Raw genomic sequence first — 17549 nt, forward strand, 5'->3', positions numbered from 1 at the left:
CACAGAGGCAGAGAAAGACAGACTGAAACATAGAGATAGACAGAGACACACAGAGAGACAGAGAGAGACACACATATGGAGAGAGACAGAGAGAGATGGACAGAGACAGACAGAGAAAGAAAGAAACAGGAATACAGAGACAAAGAGATATGCCCAGAAAGAGACAGAGAGCGTACCTGTGTGTTAGGGTTTTGGTGGGAGGTGTTTTTATTGCTTTTCTGTGCAAGGCTTTATTTGAATATCTGCAAAATTGGTCTGATACATGGGACTGCTGTCGGTTTAAATCTATATTTCCAAGTTACCTGCCTTCCCTTTAAAGTTTATCTGGTCCTTTAGGACCAGATAAATCTTGCCAATGTGCCTTTTTGACAGCACAGTAATGAATGTTTAAGTTTCGTATGGGCTGTAAAACTTGAGGTTGTTTGTGTTGAGCATAAAGACTGAGCCAATCTGCAAGTCTAATGTGGCCATTGTAGATGGCAGCTTCCTTTTGAATCCAACAGTGTAATATATTTCATATACATCGACACATTTCCTGGATCTAAAATAGCATCATCACGGGGATGAGTGTTTTCTTTTAAGCACACGCTAAAATTGTTTCATTGCATCCAGATGCACTGCAAAATGTCAAAAGTTTTGCATAGGAATACACCACAAAAATGAGCTATGTGATGATAACAAATTTCATTCAAAACCTATGCATTAACCAAAGAAAGATATTAATTTCTCGTATTTTTTTAAAGTTATAGCTTATTTGGAATTGGTGTATTCCTAATGTTATATTGTTGAGGAATTTCCATTCTTAACTAACAAGAAAATTTGAATAAGTAGATTTGTCCAGTTAATTCATTTTGGATAGAATACAATCTTGATAAAGTCAATGTCTTGTGTTTCATCTGCTTCTCAATCAGTTAGTTTTAGTTTACTCCACTGTTCACAGCTGCCTCATTAATTTTTCCTTATCACCACCACTATGCCCAGATGCAAATAAGTAGGACTCATTAGTCAAGATGTAGTGTGTGTATGTGTGTGTGTGTGTGTGTGTGTGTAAGGGGGTGGAGCAGAGACAGGGAAAGAGAGACAGAGACACAGAGAGAGAGAGACAGAGAGAACAGAGAGAAAGAGAAGCCAGAGCACTGAGAGAGACAAAGAAGAGGCAAAGACAGAGAGAGAGAAAATGATCATTCATCCACATTAATGGCAAAATGATGTAAATGAATTCTTTGTTCCTGTTGGACTGGCAGCATCATAATACAATGGGAAAACTCTGGGCTTGTTATCTGAAACCCTTGGTTGACCCTAGCATTTTATGCCCATGTGAACTGGGGCAGGCAAGTCACTTCACTTCTCCCTATGTGCACCCCAAGATTCTTGTCTTAAATGGGATGATTGGATGACAGTTTAAACATGACTAATAGGGAATTAATACCCTGAAGAAGGAGGGACACAATACGAGAGACTACAAGTAAAAGTATAGTAAGATTTTTTTTCAATTCCTGAGAAACTTGATCATCAAAGAGATGGTTATGGGACATCTGGAACTGGAAGGAGTAATTGCCAAGATCCAGCAGAGCACTATCAGAACTGGATCATGTCAGATTAGGATCCTTTTTTGATTTTGACATTATTACTAACCTAGGAAATGAAGGGATCCTGAGAGGTTAGTTGGTCAAAACTTTAGCTAGGACCTTGTTCAAATATCGCATACTGTTCTCTTACAGAAGATGGAGAGATGCATACTACACCAATGGTTTCCAACTCAAACAGAATTGGCTCCTTGAAGACCATATTTTGACTTGGAAAAATAACAAATTGACATTTTAGTTAACATAAAATCAATATGGTTTAGTTATTTTGTATGTATTATTTCCTTATGTTTCTTATTTATCACTTTTTTTATCTGGTTCAAGGTAGGGGTTTAGGGGCTGCTGGCTTGACATGGCTGTACTAGACAATAAGACAATTAGATGGATTCAGACCTAATTCGAAGACAGCTTTCATTCAGGTAATGGTTATTAATCATGCAGATCAAAGTGGCAGGAGGTCTCCAGCAGAGTACCCTAGGTATCTGTTCTTGGCAATGTGCTTTCTTATCAGTCACATGAATAACCATATGAGTGAAATGTTCATCAAATTTGCATAGTCTTGACAGACTGGAGTGTTGGGCTGAATCTAAGGAGACATAAATCAATACAGATCAATGTAAAATCTCATACTTAGGTACCAAAAATCAGCTTTACTGGAACAAGATGGAAGAGGCATGGCTCTATAAAAGGTGTTCTGAAAACGATCTATTTTATGTTTGCTTTTGTTTTAGTAGATGGCGATCTTAATATGAATCCACAGTTTGATGTAGCAACCAACAAGCTAAAAGGAAGCAGGGACTGTATTGATAGCTAGAACTTCCAGTAATAGGAATGGAGAGTCCACCCTGTTCAACTCTCATGTGAATTATTTCATTTAGTTCTTGATACTATAGTTTAATAAGGATTTTAAAAAGGTAGAGAATTCTCAGAGAAAAATAACCAGAATGATGAAGACCTTGAAATTATATCATATGTGTATGAGCTGTAGAAAGAAAGAAATAGAGAGAGAGAGAAAGAAAGAGAGAGAGAGAGAGAGAGAGAGTGAGAGAGAGAGAGAGAGAGAAAGGGAGAAAGAGAGAGAGAAAGAGAAAGAAAGGGAGAAAGAAAAAAGAGAGAGAGAGAAAGAAAGGAAAAGAGAGAGAAAGAAAAAGAGAAAGAAGGAAAAGAAGAAAGAAAGAAAGAGAAAATAGAAAATAGAAAAGGAAAGGGAAAAAAAGGTATTTTTACCCTGGAGAAGAAAAGAGTCTGTGGATATGTCAACTGTCTTACATTATTAGAATGGATATCAAGTGGACAAAGGATTAGATTTTTTTTTGTCCCCAGAGGATCAATGGGTTACCCCATGAGTAATGGGTAGAAGTTACACAGAGGCCAATTTGGACCCAATGTCAGATATAATTTTCTGACTTTTCAAGCTGTCCCAGAGGGCAATGAGCTGCCTCAGGAGGCAGTAGGTTCCTTTTCTTCTGAGGTCTACAAGCATTGGTTTGATAGTCACTTCTAAGATATATTGTAGACATTTCCTTTTGCATATGGCTTGGACTTAGATCGCTGCTGACATCCCATACTTCTTTCAGATGCTATGATTCTGTAGCTTTGTCACTTCTAAGATTCCCTTTAGTTGTGTAGTTAGACAAGTAGTACCTTTTATGAATGAATTCAATCTAGGAAATCCCCAAAGTGTGGCTGATGGTAACTCCAAATAAGTAGGTTTGAAGGTCTGTATTGAATGGGGATTAGCTCCTTATACAGATTTCCTGATGGTCACGGCTCAAGGAGGATCTTCAACATTGTTCTATCAGCAGCAATGTATTTTTCATTGATCTTTGGAATAATAATTCTTATTAATATTGTTATTATCAGCATCAGCATTTTAGATGTCAGCGTAATCAGGTCCTGATGAATCTTTGTTTTCTCTTTTGTCTTGCAGGTGAAACTATGAGAATTGCCTCTTCAGAATTTGCTGACGACCCATGTTCATCAGTGAAGCGTGGCACCATGGTGCGAGCTGCCCGAGCCTTGCTCTCAGCCGTTACTCGTTTGCTCATTTTAGCTGACATGGCCGATGTCATGAGACTTTTATCTCACTTGAAGATTGTGCGTATGACTTGAAAATCTCTCTTGTGTGGGGGACAGTTTTGAGCCATATAAAGGCAATTAAACATGCAATGACTGCCTTCTGGAGATGCACATGGTTATCATCTAATTTGTCCCATTGGTTTTGTGTTATTTTCTCTAAATCTGTCAGTATTAATTTTTCAAGATTTTGTTGTTTGTTAAATACACAGCAACAAAAGACGACCACTTTCATTTTCAAGGAAACCCAGCTCAGCCTTCCCTTGGCATCCAGGGTAACACCACCAAATTTTTCACTTCATTTTTAAGAGCATTTTCTAGGGAAGAAGGGGAACCAGAGACTTCCTTTATCTCATTCTTAGATTTACATTCAAAGTTAGCTCCTTGATGCTGGTGGTTAGACTTTCAATTGTTCCTGCTGACTTGCCTAGTGGCTCCCTGTTCTGAGTTGATTTTAGCTAAGCTCAGACTGAATTGGAATTAAGTATTAGAAATGAAAGAAGCTAGAACCTTTCTCTTTTCTGTAGGCAAACCTAGGAAGTGAAACATTCCCTAGGACTGGGCTTCTTCCTAAAAAAGTTTGCCTCAGTTGTTTTTTCCTGGACCTCCTCTAGTCCATGTTTTAGGGACACTGACAAAAAGCCCTGAAAGCCTAGATTTCTGACATGGACATCCCAATTTGTAATTCAAGGACCTGGGTTCAAACCTAGATTCTGCTGCTTACAAACCTTGGACAGATTTCTTCAACTTTCTTAGCCTTGGTTTCTTTTTTTTTTTCTTATTGCAAAATCAGAGGGTTATTAGAGAGAAAGGCAGACTACATGGAGGTGGGCAATACCATCAGAGTCCAAAAGGCATAGGGTCAAGTCCAACCTATGGTCATGGATGAGTTATGTAACCTCTTAGTATTCCAGGCAACTCTTGATCCTAAGTCAGAGAAGACTTGCTTCCCTGCATTGTCATAGTGAACCTCCAGTGAGAAATTCACCTTAGCCGTGAGAATGAATGCATCTGGGCAGGAAAGAGAACTTGCTTTAACCTAAATATTTTCAGATTCAGTGATAAAGGGGTATCTTTTAATGGACCATATCTTAGTTCTAGGAGAGGGGGCAGTTAAAAATAATGACTGATGACAGTAAGAGTTATAGCTAACATTTATATAGGTCTTTAAGGCTTGCCAAGTATGTTATACACATCTTGTCCATTGAAGCCTACCAATGATACTGTGAGGCATACACATTTTATATCTCTAAGAGGCACTGGGAGATGGCCTAGGCTCACACCACTAGTCAGAAAAGGAATGCAGCTGGTATCTACAGCAGGAACCAAATATGGCTCTTCCTGATTCCAAGTTTACACACTCTCTGTTGATCCCATCTGCCTCTCAGTCAGTGGGAAAGACTTTTTGACCTATCTTAGAGAGGAAGAATGCCATCCAGGGTAGATTGCCAGCCTTAGAGACAGGAAGGTGTGGGTTTAAATCTTGTCTCCTGACACATTTTAGCTGCCTGGGTCTTAGCAATTCTTTTAGCCCCTCACTGTCAAGCCTGCTCCCCTTCTTCTACAAATGCTCTAATGCTATAAGTTAAATATTGACATTGGTGCAGGGAGTTTCGACTCAGGGAGTTCATAGAACAGATAAAAGCACAGTTTCAGGTATTGAAAACAAAATAAAACCAACTTTATCATGGATTTAATATTTCCTCACGTTTGTTGCATTTTTTTTTCAGAACACATGTCTGGCTAAATTCCTCATTCAATAAAATCTCACCCAGGTCAAGGTGCTGGATCCCCTGATGGCAGAAATGGTCCTTATTACGGGCATGGGGAGTCGAAGGACTGAACCTAGTAGAATGTGGAGTGTGATTTGCTCCCTAATGATCCTCACTTCCACATGAGTTCAGTGTCCATGTTTTGTGGGAGTCAGGCTCACAGTACCATCCTGGATGTACGTCCACTTAACCCTTTCATGGAGAATGTAAGGATTATTCTCTTCCTCCCCTCATGGGCTTGTCACCTGTGCCCATCCCCACCAACCCCGCCTTAGCCCAACAGCGGGGAGGATGGGCAGGAATCTACAGTTGAATATTAATGTATTAATGGAATTGCTTTGTGTCTGACTCTGCTAAGATTGGTAGCTGGTGTCAGTGTGTGTGTGTGTGTGTGTGTGTGTGTGTGTGTATTTGGGGGACAATCATGGAGTGGAGAGGGAGGCTGAATGAAAAGGCCAGCTTCCCTGTGCTCATGGCCCAGATTTGGAGACTGCCTTTTAAACTTATCCCTCCCTTGAATTAGAAGTATAGAGGTTATTACTGACTGTCAGTCTGCTTCGGAATTTGCCCAATTTGGACTGTCCTGTCTAGGGTACATTGAGTCACTTGTATCATCTGCCCAAATGCAAAAGCTTGGGAGAATGTACTTATTGCCAAGGCACAGAAAGGTCAGCTCAGCCATACTAAGAAGCCCTGTCAGGCTGTCAATTCTGTAATTAAGTACCAGCATGGATTAGATAGCACCTTTGTGAGGCTGGATGCTGAGCAGGAGTAACAGAGCTCTAGTAGAGTAGCACCATCTAGTGACTAAATTCCAGAACTACAGGTGGCTATGAAGAAACTGCATCAGCATCATATCTATTGGAACTTTGGGAATAGAGATAGTTGAATGGCAATAGACTTTGCAGGGCATGCACACACACACACACACACACACACACACACACTACCCATTCTATCACACACACACACACACACACACACACACACACACTACCCATTCTATCACACACACACACACACACACACACACACACACACACACACTACCCATTCTATTTTGGTCAGAATATCATTAGCATATTTTTTTTCTTACATCAAATCAAAATCTGTCTTGCAGCAACTTTCGCCCCTGCTACTAATTATGTCCTTTAATGACAGATGAATCAAGTCTCTCTTCTTTTATGTGAGCCTTCAAATCCCTGAAGCGTGTGACAGTGATCGTCATATCTCCCCCAAATCTTCCGGTCTTCAGGCTAGGTGTCCTTAGTTTCCTCAACAGATACTTGTGTTGTCCTTCGCCATACTGATTTTTCTCCCCCGGATACTTCTACTTATCAATGTCTTTCCTAAAAGTTGGTGCCCAGTCCCTAGTAGAGCATTCCACTTCTGTTCTGGCAGTGATAAAGTACAGCAACAGTGAATTATTTCTGTGTCTGGGGCAGGTAGGTGGCACAGTGGATGGCGCACTAGATTTGTACTTGGGAAGACCTGCCTTCAATTTTACCCTCATATACTTACAAGTTGGGTGAGACTGGGCAAGTCCTTTAACTTCTTTTTGCCTCGTTTTCCTCATCTGTACAATAGAGATAGTAACAGCCCCTATCTCACAGGGTTGTTATAAGATTCCAATGAAATAATATTTGTAAGGTGCTTCACTCAATGCCCGGCACGTAGCAAACACTATATAGTGCCTAGTATGTGCCTAAAATCGCATTACATTTTAGAAAGCACTTCTCTCTCATGATTGATTTCATAATACATTTTCTAAAATCATGAGATATTCATTACACAAAAATTATATAATATATGTTGCCTATACAGATTCCCTTATCTTATGCTTAGGAATTTGGAAGCCTAATTATATATAATTTTACTCTTATCTCTTTCAGTCTAGGGTTCTAATGGGTGAATCCCCACTCTAGCATCTGGTGTATTTGGATCCTGGATCTAACATCGCAATGTAATATCATCTGGAAATTTCATAAGTGTGACGTCTATGTTTTCAAGACACTGATAAAAATGTTAAAACTTCCTTTAAGCAGGGGAAATCCTTGAGGCTCTCCAATATAGACTGTTATCTAAGCTAGAGTCTATTTGTGTATTTTACAACCAATATTTTTTATTAGCCAGTAACCTCAAAATCTAATATCATTCATCATTTTTCATTCCCAATTCCTTTTAAAAAATCACTCGTCACTATGGTTTCCTAATTTCTTCTACTCACACACATGTTCTTTAGGATTTCTGAACCATCATCAAAATGTTTGTCTGACAGTCACATGCCACTGCTAGCCTCTGGGTACCTTCTTGGACTTTTTTTTTTCAAATTCCCATTTGGAAGGTATTATTTCAGGCTAAGAGCTTTATGCTCCTTTTCCCCCAACAAGTGGGCATTTGAACTACCTTAATAACTGTCTGAATCTCCATGTGTTTTTTATGGTTTTTTTGGGGTGGGGAGGTTATGTTGTTTCTTTGTTGAGTAAATGAATTTGGGGTTTGGGTTTAATGAGACTTGAAGTGCTTTTTTTTTGTCCTAGGTAGAAAACTCATACAGAGCATGCCAAAACAATAAATGGGAGCCACAGAGCAGAATCAGTTTCACAAGGCAAATTCCATGTTTCACCCTCCAGTAAAATACCACAGTAGCGATTTCATGTGAAATACCTCCCCAGATATGGAATTGTAATCATTTTGTATTTTCCGAGTTGTGCCACAATAATTTACGCACTAGCCACCTGGTGTGTGTCACAATCAGTTGACTTTCTGAGGATTCTCTGTTGATATGTCATAATTCAGGCATTTTGAGCAATTCTGCATTTCAATTAGCAGCCATGACCCCAGATCTTTGTGCATTCTGCCTGCTCTGAATTATTGTAATCAGATTATATCGTTAATTTTAGCCACCATAAAGGCAGTGCATATTGGCACTTACGTATTCCATAGTAAATATACATATGGTTTATCCTACAAATAACACTGCCCTCATTTCATTGTTCCAAAACATACATTAAGCATCGACATGAAAAGTGTTGTGCTAGACAGTGCTAAGGATGTGGACTCCTCCTGGAGATTCCCTTCAAGCACACCACAGTAGAAAACAGAGACATTTTGCTGAACAGGTTTGGAATGGTAATACCTATCACACATACATGCCTGTGATTTTCCCCAAGTGCTTGCCACACAACAGCCCTGTGAGGAAGAGAATGCAAATACTTCATGTCCATTTTGCAAAATAAAAATAAAATGTGGATATCACATTTGGGTAGAAGTGTGTAATGAGATCCTTAAAATGACTCTGAAAAGTGATTGGGGGATACGCTTTGTTTTCCTCCAGATCCAGGCATTTAAAGACCTCTGCAGTCTTGCTCCCTGTAGTAAACCTTTTTCACCTATCTCTGACTATTCAGGATTTCATGTTTTTCTCCAGATCCTTGCATTCTAGGTCCCTCATACTCTTCTCCCCAATTTACCTTTTTAATCTCGTATCATTTACCCTCCGCTATTTCGCATTCAACCAAAATGGACCACTCTTTGGCTCCTGTTATCATTTTTCCATGTTCTATCTCTTATCATCCCCCTTTCTTTGAAGTGAATGCCCTTCCACCTTCATCTTGGTCTCCCAAAGTCTTTTGCTTCCTTTATGACCTGACTCAGATACTGTCCCTTCCATGAAACATTCTACTATTCTTTCCCCCACCCTAAGCAAAGGTGACTTCTGCCTCCTTATCTTATAGTATTTTACAGGGCTCCTGCCTTTCACTTATATCATTATTCCAGACATCACAATTAATTGCAAACCTTTTGCCCTCATTAAGTTGTCCTAGAATTATAATATCTTAGATTTGTATCTGGAAAGACCTTAGAAGGACATTTCCCTAATTTTGCAGCTGAGGAAACTGAGCCACAAAACAGTTAAGTGACATGAACAGGGTCACACAGCCATCAAGTGTCAGAGGTAGTATGAGGATTCAGGTTTCCTAATTCTAGATCTAGTGTCCTATCCACATACTCCATCCTATAAACTGCTTCAGTGAGTGGCCCGTGCCGAATGTGACTTTTCCTTGTTAGCATGGTGCCTTTCTAGGTCTTTAGTAAGTGTTTGTTGAATGAATGAATGAATGAATAAATGGATGAAAACATGATGAGGAAGCTACGACTCAGAGAGGTGAAGGGATCAATCATATATCCAGTATTTCCAGATTTCATGACTTTTTCCATGAAAACATGCTTGCTTTTAATCTACCAGATCCCAAGCCCAGTGCAGCTGTCATATATCTTTTGGGGTGTCACAAAGTTATACCTTTAATGACCTTTCTAAGAAGTTATGACAAGCTCTTTGCTCTTTCAGTGGTTTACCATTAACGACACGAGATGGTAGATTCCTATGGATGTTGGCCAGCAGACTGCCAGCAGTGAGTGACAGGAGGTGCCATAATATTTACCAGGATCCCAGCTCTCACACGTTTTTGGAAGGCTGTTTCAGGAGACTGGTGGTGTTTGTTCAGTGCTCCATATGCCAAAGGAAACATCTCTGCAGCTCTTTTTTCACATTGCTTGTCGATCTCAGGAGGATCTTTCTGAGGCTCTAAGGGACCAGATGACTGTGACCGTAGCGGTGCTGACTTCTACAGAAGCTGGAATGCCATCAGCAAAATCACATCCTCCTTCCTTCTGTCTATTGTGAATGGGATTATTTCAGTGGATGGGTGACTCTGGTGGTGACTGAGGTGTGGCCACCCTACCTTGCCTTCAAGGCCATATGTTAACATCATCTTTGCTACTTAGAAATTGTCCTGGTAATTAATGTGGCTCAACCCAGACTTTTAATATAGCATTTTTCTTTCCCTTGTTTTCAATAATAGTCATTGTAACTCAATGCCTAATCTTATTGGTCTCTATAGCAGGACATGATTTATTCTTCAGGAAATATCCATTTCATGACTCTATTTACTACAGGAAGTCACAGTTTCTATAAAAGAGAATATCAAGGAGCCCTGGCTAACATCTGGATTTTATTAAGCTTGGCTAAACTCCTATGATGGAATTCAATTTCCACAAGTAATAACTATGTGTCAGATCACTAATAATTATAACTAACATTTCTATAGCACTTTGAGGATTGAAAAGATCTTTACACATGTTATGTCATTTGGTCTTCCCGACAATCCCAGAAGTAGATATTATCATTATCTACATCTTACAGATGAGGAAAACTGAGGCCCAGGGCTGTTAAGTGAATTGCCCAGCATCATATGACTGACAAGTGTCTGAGGCTGGATTTGAACTCAAATTGCTCTGGACTCCTTGTCCATGAATCTATCTACTGCATTGTCTAGCTGCCTCCCTAGGATTCCAGTGTCGTTTGGCAGTATACCCTCAAAACTCTTAACTGTGCCATACCCAAGCTTTTGGCTGGTTCTTGTTTCATAGAGTTTACATCCTCATCATCATCATGTTCCTCCTCCTCCTCCCCCTCCTAATCATCGTCATCATCATCTTTCTCATCCTTCCTTCCTCTTCCTTCTCCTGTTTATATTTTGTTTCATTTTAATAGTTATTAATTATTGTTATTCTTATGAAACACAAACTGGTCAAATATTTGGGCATAGCATAGCTGCAGAAAAATCTGCCAGGTCCCTGATGAGGTCAGCTAAGTCTATTAGGAATATATTGCCAAGCAGCACTGGCACCAGAGAGGCAGAAGCCAGCAAATGTACTAATTACAATAATAAGAATGCATTTGTTATCATCATTTGTTTTAATGTTACTGTTACTTAGTAATAATATGTTTATTGTTATGAAAATCTAAGTGTAATATACTTATCATCATTATTATTATTTGCTTTAAGGGTTGTGAAGTTTCACATACTTTACCCTCTTTTCCATATGTTATCTCCTTGCATATACATATCCTCACCAACTTTCATATGTGACTATATAACAAAGTCCAGATGCCTAAAATGCTTTAGATGCATTCTTTTTTTTCCTCTCACAAGGAGAAAGATTGCTGTACTAGAGAAAAATACAGCAAAAAAGACTGTGAAGTTCTATGTTTTGTGAGAAGCAGCCTGGTTTAGGCAAGAAAGGACTTGAGGTCATTTCCCTGATCCTCCATATTCTACTTGTATCATTTTTGAAAGAACATGCTCCAATCCCAAACTTTTCAAATTAGAATGGGTTTTAGTGGTCTTCTAAATCAACTCCCCCCTGAGAATCAATATGCAAAGCAATATTACCCTCACAGGAAGTCGCCAAACTGGTACTTAACAATCTCCAGTGAAAGACAGCCCACTACCTCCTGTTTAGGGAGGCTGCCCCATTTTCTGATAGCTCAAAGTGATTTTTAATTTTTTCCCAGCATCTATACTAAATGTACCTCATTGTAGCTTTTCCTCCTAGTTCTTACTTCTCTCTTTGTATACTAAGAGAACAAGTCTATTCTCTGTTCCACATTGCAGCCTTCCAAGTACTTAAACCCAGCTATCATCTCCCCCTGAGTCTTCTCTTCTCCACCCTAAAAATTGCCCAAACCATTGGCTTATTCTCATATGAAAGAGCTTCTATACCCTTTACACTGTGCTTGCCTACACCCACACACACTTGAGCCTTTCCTAAAACAGGGTTCCTAGAATTGAATGCCATAGATGTGGCCTAATTAGGACAGAGTACAGGAGGACTATCAGCTTCTTTTTCCTGGCATCTTATTACCTCTTAATGCAGGACAAGTTTCCAAGGGGTGTTTCTTGTTTGTTGAACGCTATATTGAGCTTTTGGTTCAATAAAACTCTGACAAACAGACACCTCTCCATATTATTGAGGGACTCTGAACTGAAGTCTAAGGGTTTATCTTTAGCTCTATTAAATGGCATTAATTTTCAGTCTGAAGGCAAGGGATTGAACTTTCACAATGCACACGAGCTCAGTGGAAAAATCCCGACTTGTTGGGTATGAAGCACCCTCTGAAATTGTCCATATATCTGGCTTCTACTTGGCTTTTTACCAGACCTATTGTCTAAGGCCTCAGGCTCTTGAGTTCTTTGTATGTTACTCATAATGGTTTCCAGTCTCAGAGGGTTTCACACAACGTCTTTAAACTAAGGTCAAGTCTTTCTTTTTAGAGGTGTAGTAACTCCAAGGTTGCACTAAGCTTTGATAAATTTTTATAGCTTCAAATGTGCAATAAGATGAGCAGATGAGAACCCAGAGAAATGTAAGTCACTTGTCCAAGGTCACATAGGGAATGAATGTCAGAGACTGGATATGACTCTTAATTTAGTATGCCTTTCACAAATCACCAGGTTAAGGCAAACTACAGCCAGGGGTACAGAAGTGGAGGATGTGCTTAGTGATCCAATGGCAATAGTCTTCAACACATCTCAGAGAATAAAAGAAGCAGCAAAGAACTAGAATGGGCAAGTGTCTCATTCAAAATCAAAAAGGAAGAGGGTGGAGTCTATAAAGCAAAGGTCAGTAAAATTGACTTTTCCTCCTGGCAGTACTCTGGAGTTCATTTTTCAGGCTGTGGTTTCCCAGTTCTTATAGAGTTGAAGTGTAATCAATGAAAGCCCCCATGGCTTCATCCAGAACTCATAATTCTAGATTCACCTCATATCCTTCTTTTGATAAAGTATTTAGACTGGTAGAAATTCAGTAAGTATGGATAACATGGAGAGGGATGGGATCTATGATAGCTTGATTAAGCAGGCTCAAAACTGGTCAAATGGCTAGAGCAAAAGACTTCATTTGGTTAATGCCAACTTGGAGGGCAGTCTCTACTGGAATGTTTTAAGGGCCTGCCCATTGTCCTGAGCTGTCCACCAATTTTATGAATACCTTGCAAAAAGCCACAGGGAACCTTCTCAGATTTGCAGATAAAAGCAATGAGGGCATAATTAATATGACTAAGAAAGTCAGCATCCAAAGCAATAGACCCTTATGAATGAAATTAAATGTATAGGGACAAATTCCTAGTTCAAAAAAATTACAAGCCCAAGGTGGTGGAGATATAGAGAACAAAACAGGTCACATGATTAAATCCTGAGTGTCTTAGCTCACATTTATATCACACTTTCAGGTTCAGAGAATGCTTTACACATATGCTTTACACTTGATCCTTCCAATCATTCTGTAAGGTGGGGACTATACTTATCCCCACTTTGCAGAGAAGGAAACTAAAACTGAAAAAGGTTAGATGACTTGCCCAGGGTGACACAGTTAGTAAATGCAGGAAGTGGGATTCTAGGGATTGTCCAGCCCTCTGGTTAATATACTGACTAGTTGCCTCAATAGCACCCAACACACAGACACTCCCTCCCAAAGAACAGAAGATCCACTTTTGAGTGAAATGAGAGCAGTGAGTTTTGTGCTGCCTTGTTGTTATTGAGAAATGATATCTGTCCCAAAAAACTCTCTAAAGAGCTGTCTTTCCTCAAAATTACTTTACCAAAGATCTGTGATATCCCTGTAACAAGAGAGGATCATGGGTATTATGGCAAAGCACTCATTTTAGATGACTGAGTCTAACAGATACTATCTGTGTGACTTTGGGGGGCAGGGGGGCCATTGAATCTTCTGAGCTCTCAGTTTCCTTTCCTGTCAAAGAAATAGATTGGAGTAAGGGTTCCCTCCCGGTCAAAGGTTTCTAAGACTATGACTATATTTTTATATAAACAGAAAATCATTGTTAGTATTCTCTTTTCAAAAGGGGCTTGGATAAACCAACATAAATGCAAAGCCAGCATCTGGTTTCTTTAGTGAAAACTAATGAGAACAGTAAGTTATGAGCATCACAATGAAACAAAGTCCTAAAATTCATTCTCATTAACGAGCAGTAGAACATGTTGTTATATAAAAATAGGCGTTATTATGGGCCTTTGAGAAATAATTATTTCTGTTTTCCTTGAAACCAATTGTTACATTCCAAGGAGAGAATTAATACTCAAATAACCATCATGATCTCATTAACAGTACGGGACTCTCTCTCTCTAGTATTGACCCAATAGAAAGCTAAGCATTGTCTTCACAGATTGAGTGGAAATAGAAACCATGCTTTCTTCTGTTTTCTTTCTAAGGTTATGAAATCCCTTTCCAGAATAGGATATGGTTTTTAGCAAGCTCTTCAGGGGCATGATAGCATGGAATGGGTAGGAGGTAACTCTGAGCAGGAAGAAAACAGCCCTTGCTGGTGCTGTCCAAATCTCCTTAAGCCTGCCATTCCAGATGGATAGACCAAGGTGAGGGACACTTGACTGTGTATGTATTTCCCTCTGGTTCTCTTTTCCAAAGTAGGGGCAAGTCTTCCATCCTCCACCAGAGGGAGATCAGAGAGATGCCATTCCAATGACTGTCATCTCCTGATCTGGCCTCTTCCTTCCAGCAGGGGATCAGAGAGACACAGTTTCAGCATCTTTTTGTGAGGAGGTAGTCTTCTGGGCTGATCTTTTCCCAACTACAAGAGTATCTTCCTTGCCTGCAAAGGAAAGGGAGAAACACCCTTCCTGCTTCCTCCTCCTAGTTCCTGACCTGGAGTCAGCTTTCAGGAATAGGAGAGAAATGAATGTTAATCATCTCCAACCACTAGACCCCTGGCCTGAGCTGCCTAACACCTTGAGAGGACACCATCCTGAGGCCAAACCCCTAGTGATGTTAATGTTTCTGGTGAACCCATTTGGGAATGATTAACAAATTTTTCTAAGTCTCCCCATCCCAGTGATCTGGAATCTCTGGATTACGTTTTACAAATGATTTTCTTCATCCCCCACTGATTGCTCTCTGATTCCCCTCCTCCTCAACTCAAAACTTCCAGCATCATACCCTAAAAATTACACCTCCTTTCCACAGTACTCTGTACAATTTGCTCCCTAAACAAACACCTTGCTTTCATATTAAACCATTTTCCTCTCTCATGTCTTTCATTTTGTAGTTCTCACTGTGACCTGACTCTTTCCTGATGACTCAGCCTCCCAGGCCACCCTTTCCAGTTCTGTTTTTTTAACTCCCTCTCCCTTTCTCACTGGCCAAAATGGGGAATGTGTGTAATACTCTGTGCTCCCCATAGCCGCGTTGCAATTCTCTGTCTACCTCCATCACTTACTATCCTCTTCTCCTTTGAGGGTCATTCAATCTGTATCTAACAGCCAGTCAAAATTCTATTAGCTGTTGTCCACTGACATCCAGGTCTCTCTCCTTTTCTTTCCTTAATGAGTTCAGTGCCCAGCTTATAGTCTTTCTTTCTTCCTCAACTACTGCCCACATATTATGGTTACATATATATGTATATGTTTATATATATATGTATATATAATATATATATATGTTTATATATACATATGTATATATGTGTATGTATGTATATATATATATATACACATGTTACTGACTATAAGAATATAGACAAGAGATCTTTTACAAAATTGCTCCAACTAAAGGAAAGATAAAGCAAAGTTAATCCTTAAAACCATTGAGTCGGTGAGTTTATAGGCACATGAAAATCCATCCTAAATCTAGTCTTGAAAATGGCCTTTCTGTGTAATTGGGAAAAATAAGATACTATTAATTTTAAGAAAAAAAAATATATGTATATGTATATATATATATATATATGTATATATGTGTGTGTATATGTATATATCTTGTCTTGCCGTAGATTGGTTTGGCTGATATAGACTCTTGCCTCGACCCTATTTTTCACTTCAAACAGTTATGACTTTGCCAACACCCAGTTTAGGTCAGGTTCTCCCCTTGATCTACCATGCTCTCTGGCAAGCGTCGATGCCTAGCTTCATTGCTATGCATACAGGTGATTATTTTTCACCCCAATTTATCTCCTTAATCCTACCATTCTGCAGTCCTGCAGTGATCTCTCCCTTCCAGGTTAAAGCCCAGATTATTGTGTGAAGTCTCCTATTTCAAGAAATACTCTCTAATCTGCCCCTCCCCGCAGGTGCTTTTTCCTCTTCTCGTGTTAATTCATGTTTACATATGTCAGTATTCTTGTATGCTTCAAGTAGAATGATAGCTCTGGAGGGCAAACTCTGGAATTTTATTTGTTTGTTTATTTTTGATGTTGGCTTATGGCTCAGTGGTAAATGTTTGTTGAATTGCAATGCACTGAGCCTGTGATGTGCTGAGAGCAAACATATTTAAGCTGACAGGATGCAACATTCTGGAGACCTTTCTCCATTCAAGTGTCATAGGCTGTCTCTGTTCATTGATCCCCCATGATGCCTGAGGAATATCACTTTTCCAAATCTTCGTAAGATCAAAAATGCTTTTGAAATAGCCTCATAATAATTTCCCCTTGTATTAAGAGAAGGGGTGTGCAGTAATCACCTATTATATAAGCTTATAAGGGCCTGCTGTTTGCAAGGGTTAATACTAGGGGATAGAATTTTTAAAATGACAAATTAAAAAGAATCCTCCCCTCAAAGAGCTTACATTCTATTGAAAGATACAGCAGGATTGCCTCCTTTGCCTTTATAAAACAAAACAAATCACCTACCACCAACAAAACAATGATTTAACTGCTTTTCTAAGTGTGTAGATTCATTGTAGTCAATGTTGCTTCAATGACCATTGGAGCAGACTTATGTTGGGCTGCATATTTGCCTTTTAATAATTTCCCTAATTAAATATAGAAATTATAGAGAGGTTCAGCGTGAACAATTAAAATGAAAAGTTATGTGTAGTTTGAGGCTCTTTGAAAAGAATATACTGCAATAAATAGCTTAGTTCATATTAAAATTGTTTTCTTCCCACAATGAATTAGTCTTTTTAAATGAACCAATAAATGAAACTAAACTGCATTATTGGATAAAAGATTTAATGATAGCAATCACTGTCTTTTCTACACTGTACTTTCACATTATGCAATGTAAATGAATGATATTAGTAATTTATATTGCTGCTTTTGGATGAGTTGGTCAAATTTTAATGTATTTTATTTAAATAACTGAAGTAATTGGACTTCCCTATGTCTGTTTGGCCTACTTTAGTGACAACTTCAGACTGAGACATTTCATGCAAGCAGTTAGGCATAACTTGAATGTTAATAAGACGCAAACCAATATAGTAAATTCTACGTGAAATTCAGACATATTCATGGCTCATTTCC

At 39.1% G+C, this 17549-nt stretch overlaps 1 protein-coding gene across 1 annotated transcript in view; it reads left to right on the forward strand.

Annotated features, from left to right (window-relative positions):
- The window catches only part of LOC118842851 (catenin alpha-2-like), a 190073-nt gene that overhangs the window by 74744 nt on the left and 97780 nt on the right, over positions 1-17549 (forward strand). Inside the window, exon 2 of the mRNA XM_036750154.1 lies at positions 3517-3683. Coding sequence (XP_036606049.1) covers positions 3517-3683 — 167 coding nt within the window. The remainder of the gene's footprint in view (positions 1-3516; positions 3684-17549) is intronic.

The sequence above is a fragment of the Trichosurus vulpecula genome, chromosome 3 (genome assembly GCF_011100635.1).
Source record: "Trichosurus vulpecula isolate mTriVul1 chromosome 3, mTriVul1.pri, whole genome shotgun sequence".
Taxonomy (NCBI): domain Eukaryota; kingdom Metazoa; phylum Chordata; class Mammalia; order Diprotodontia; family Phalangeridae; genus Trichosurus; species Trichosurus vulpecula.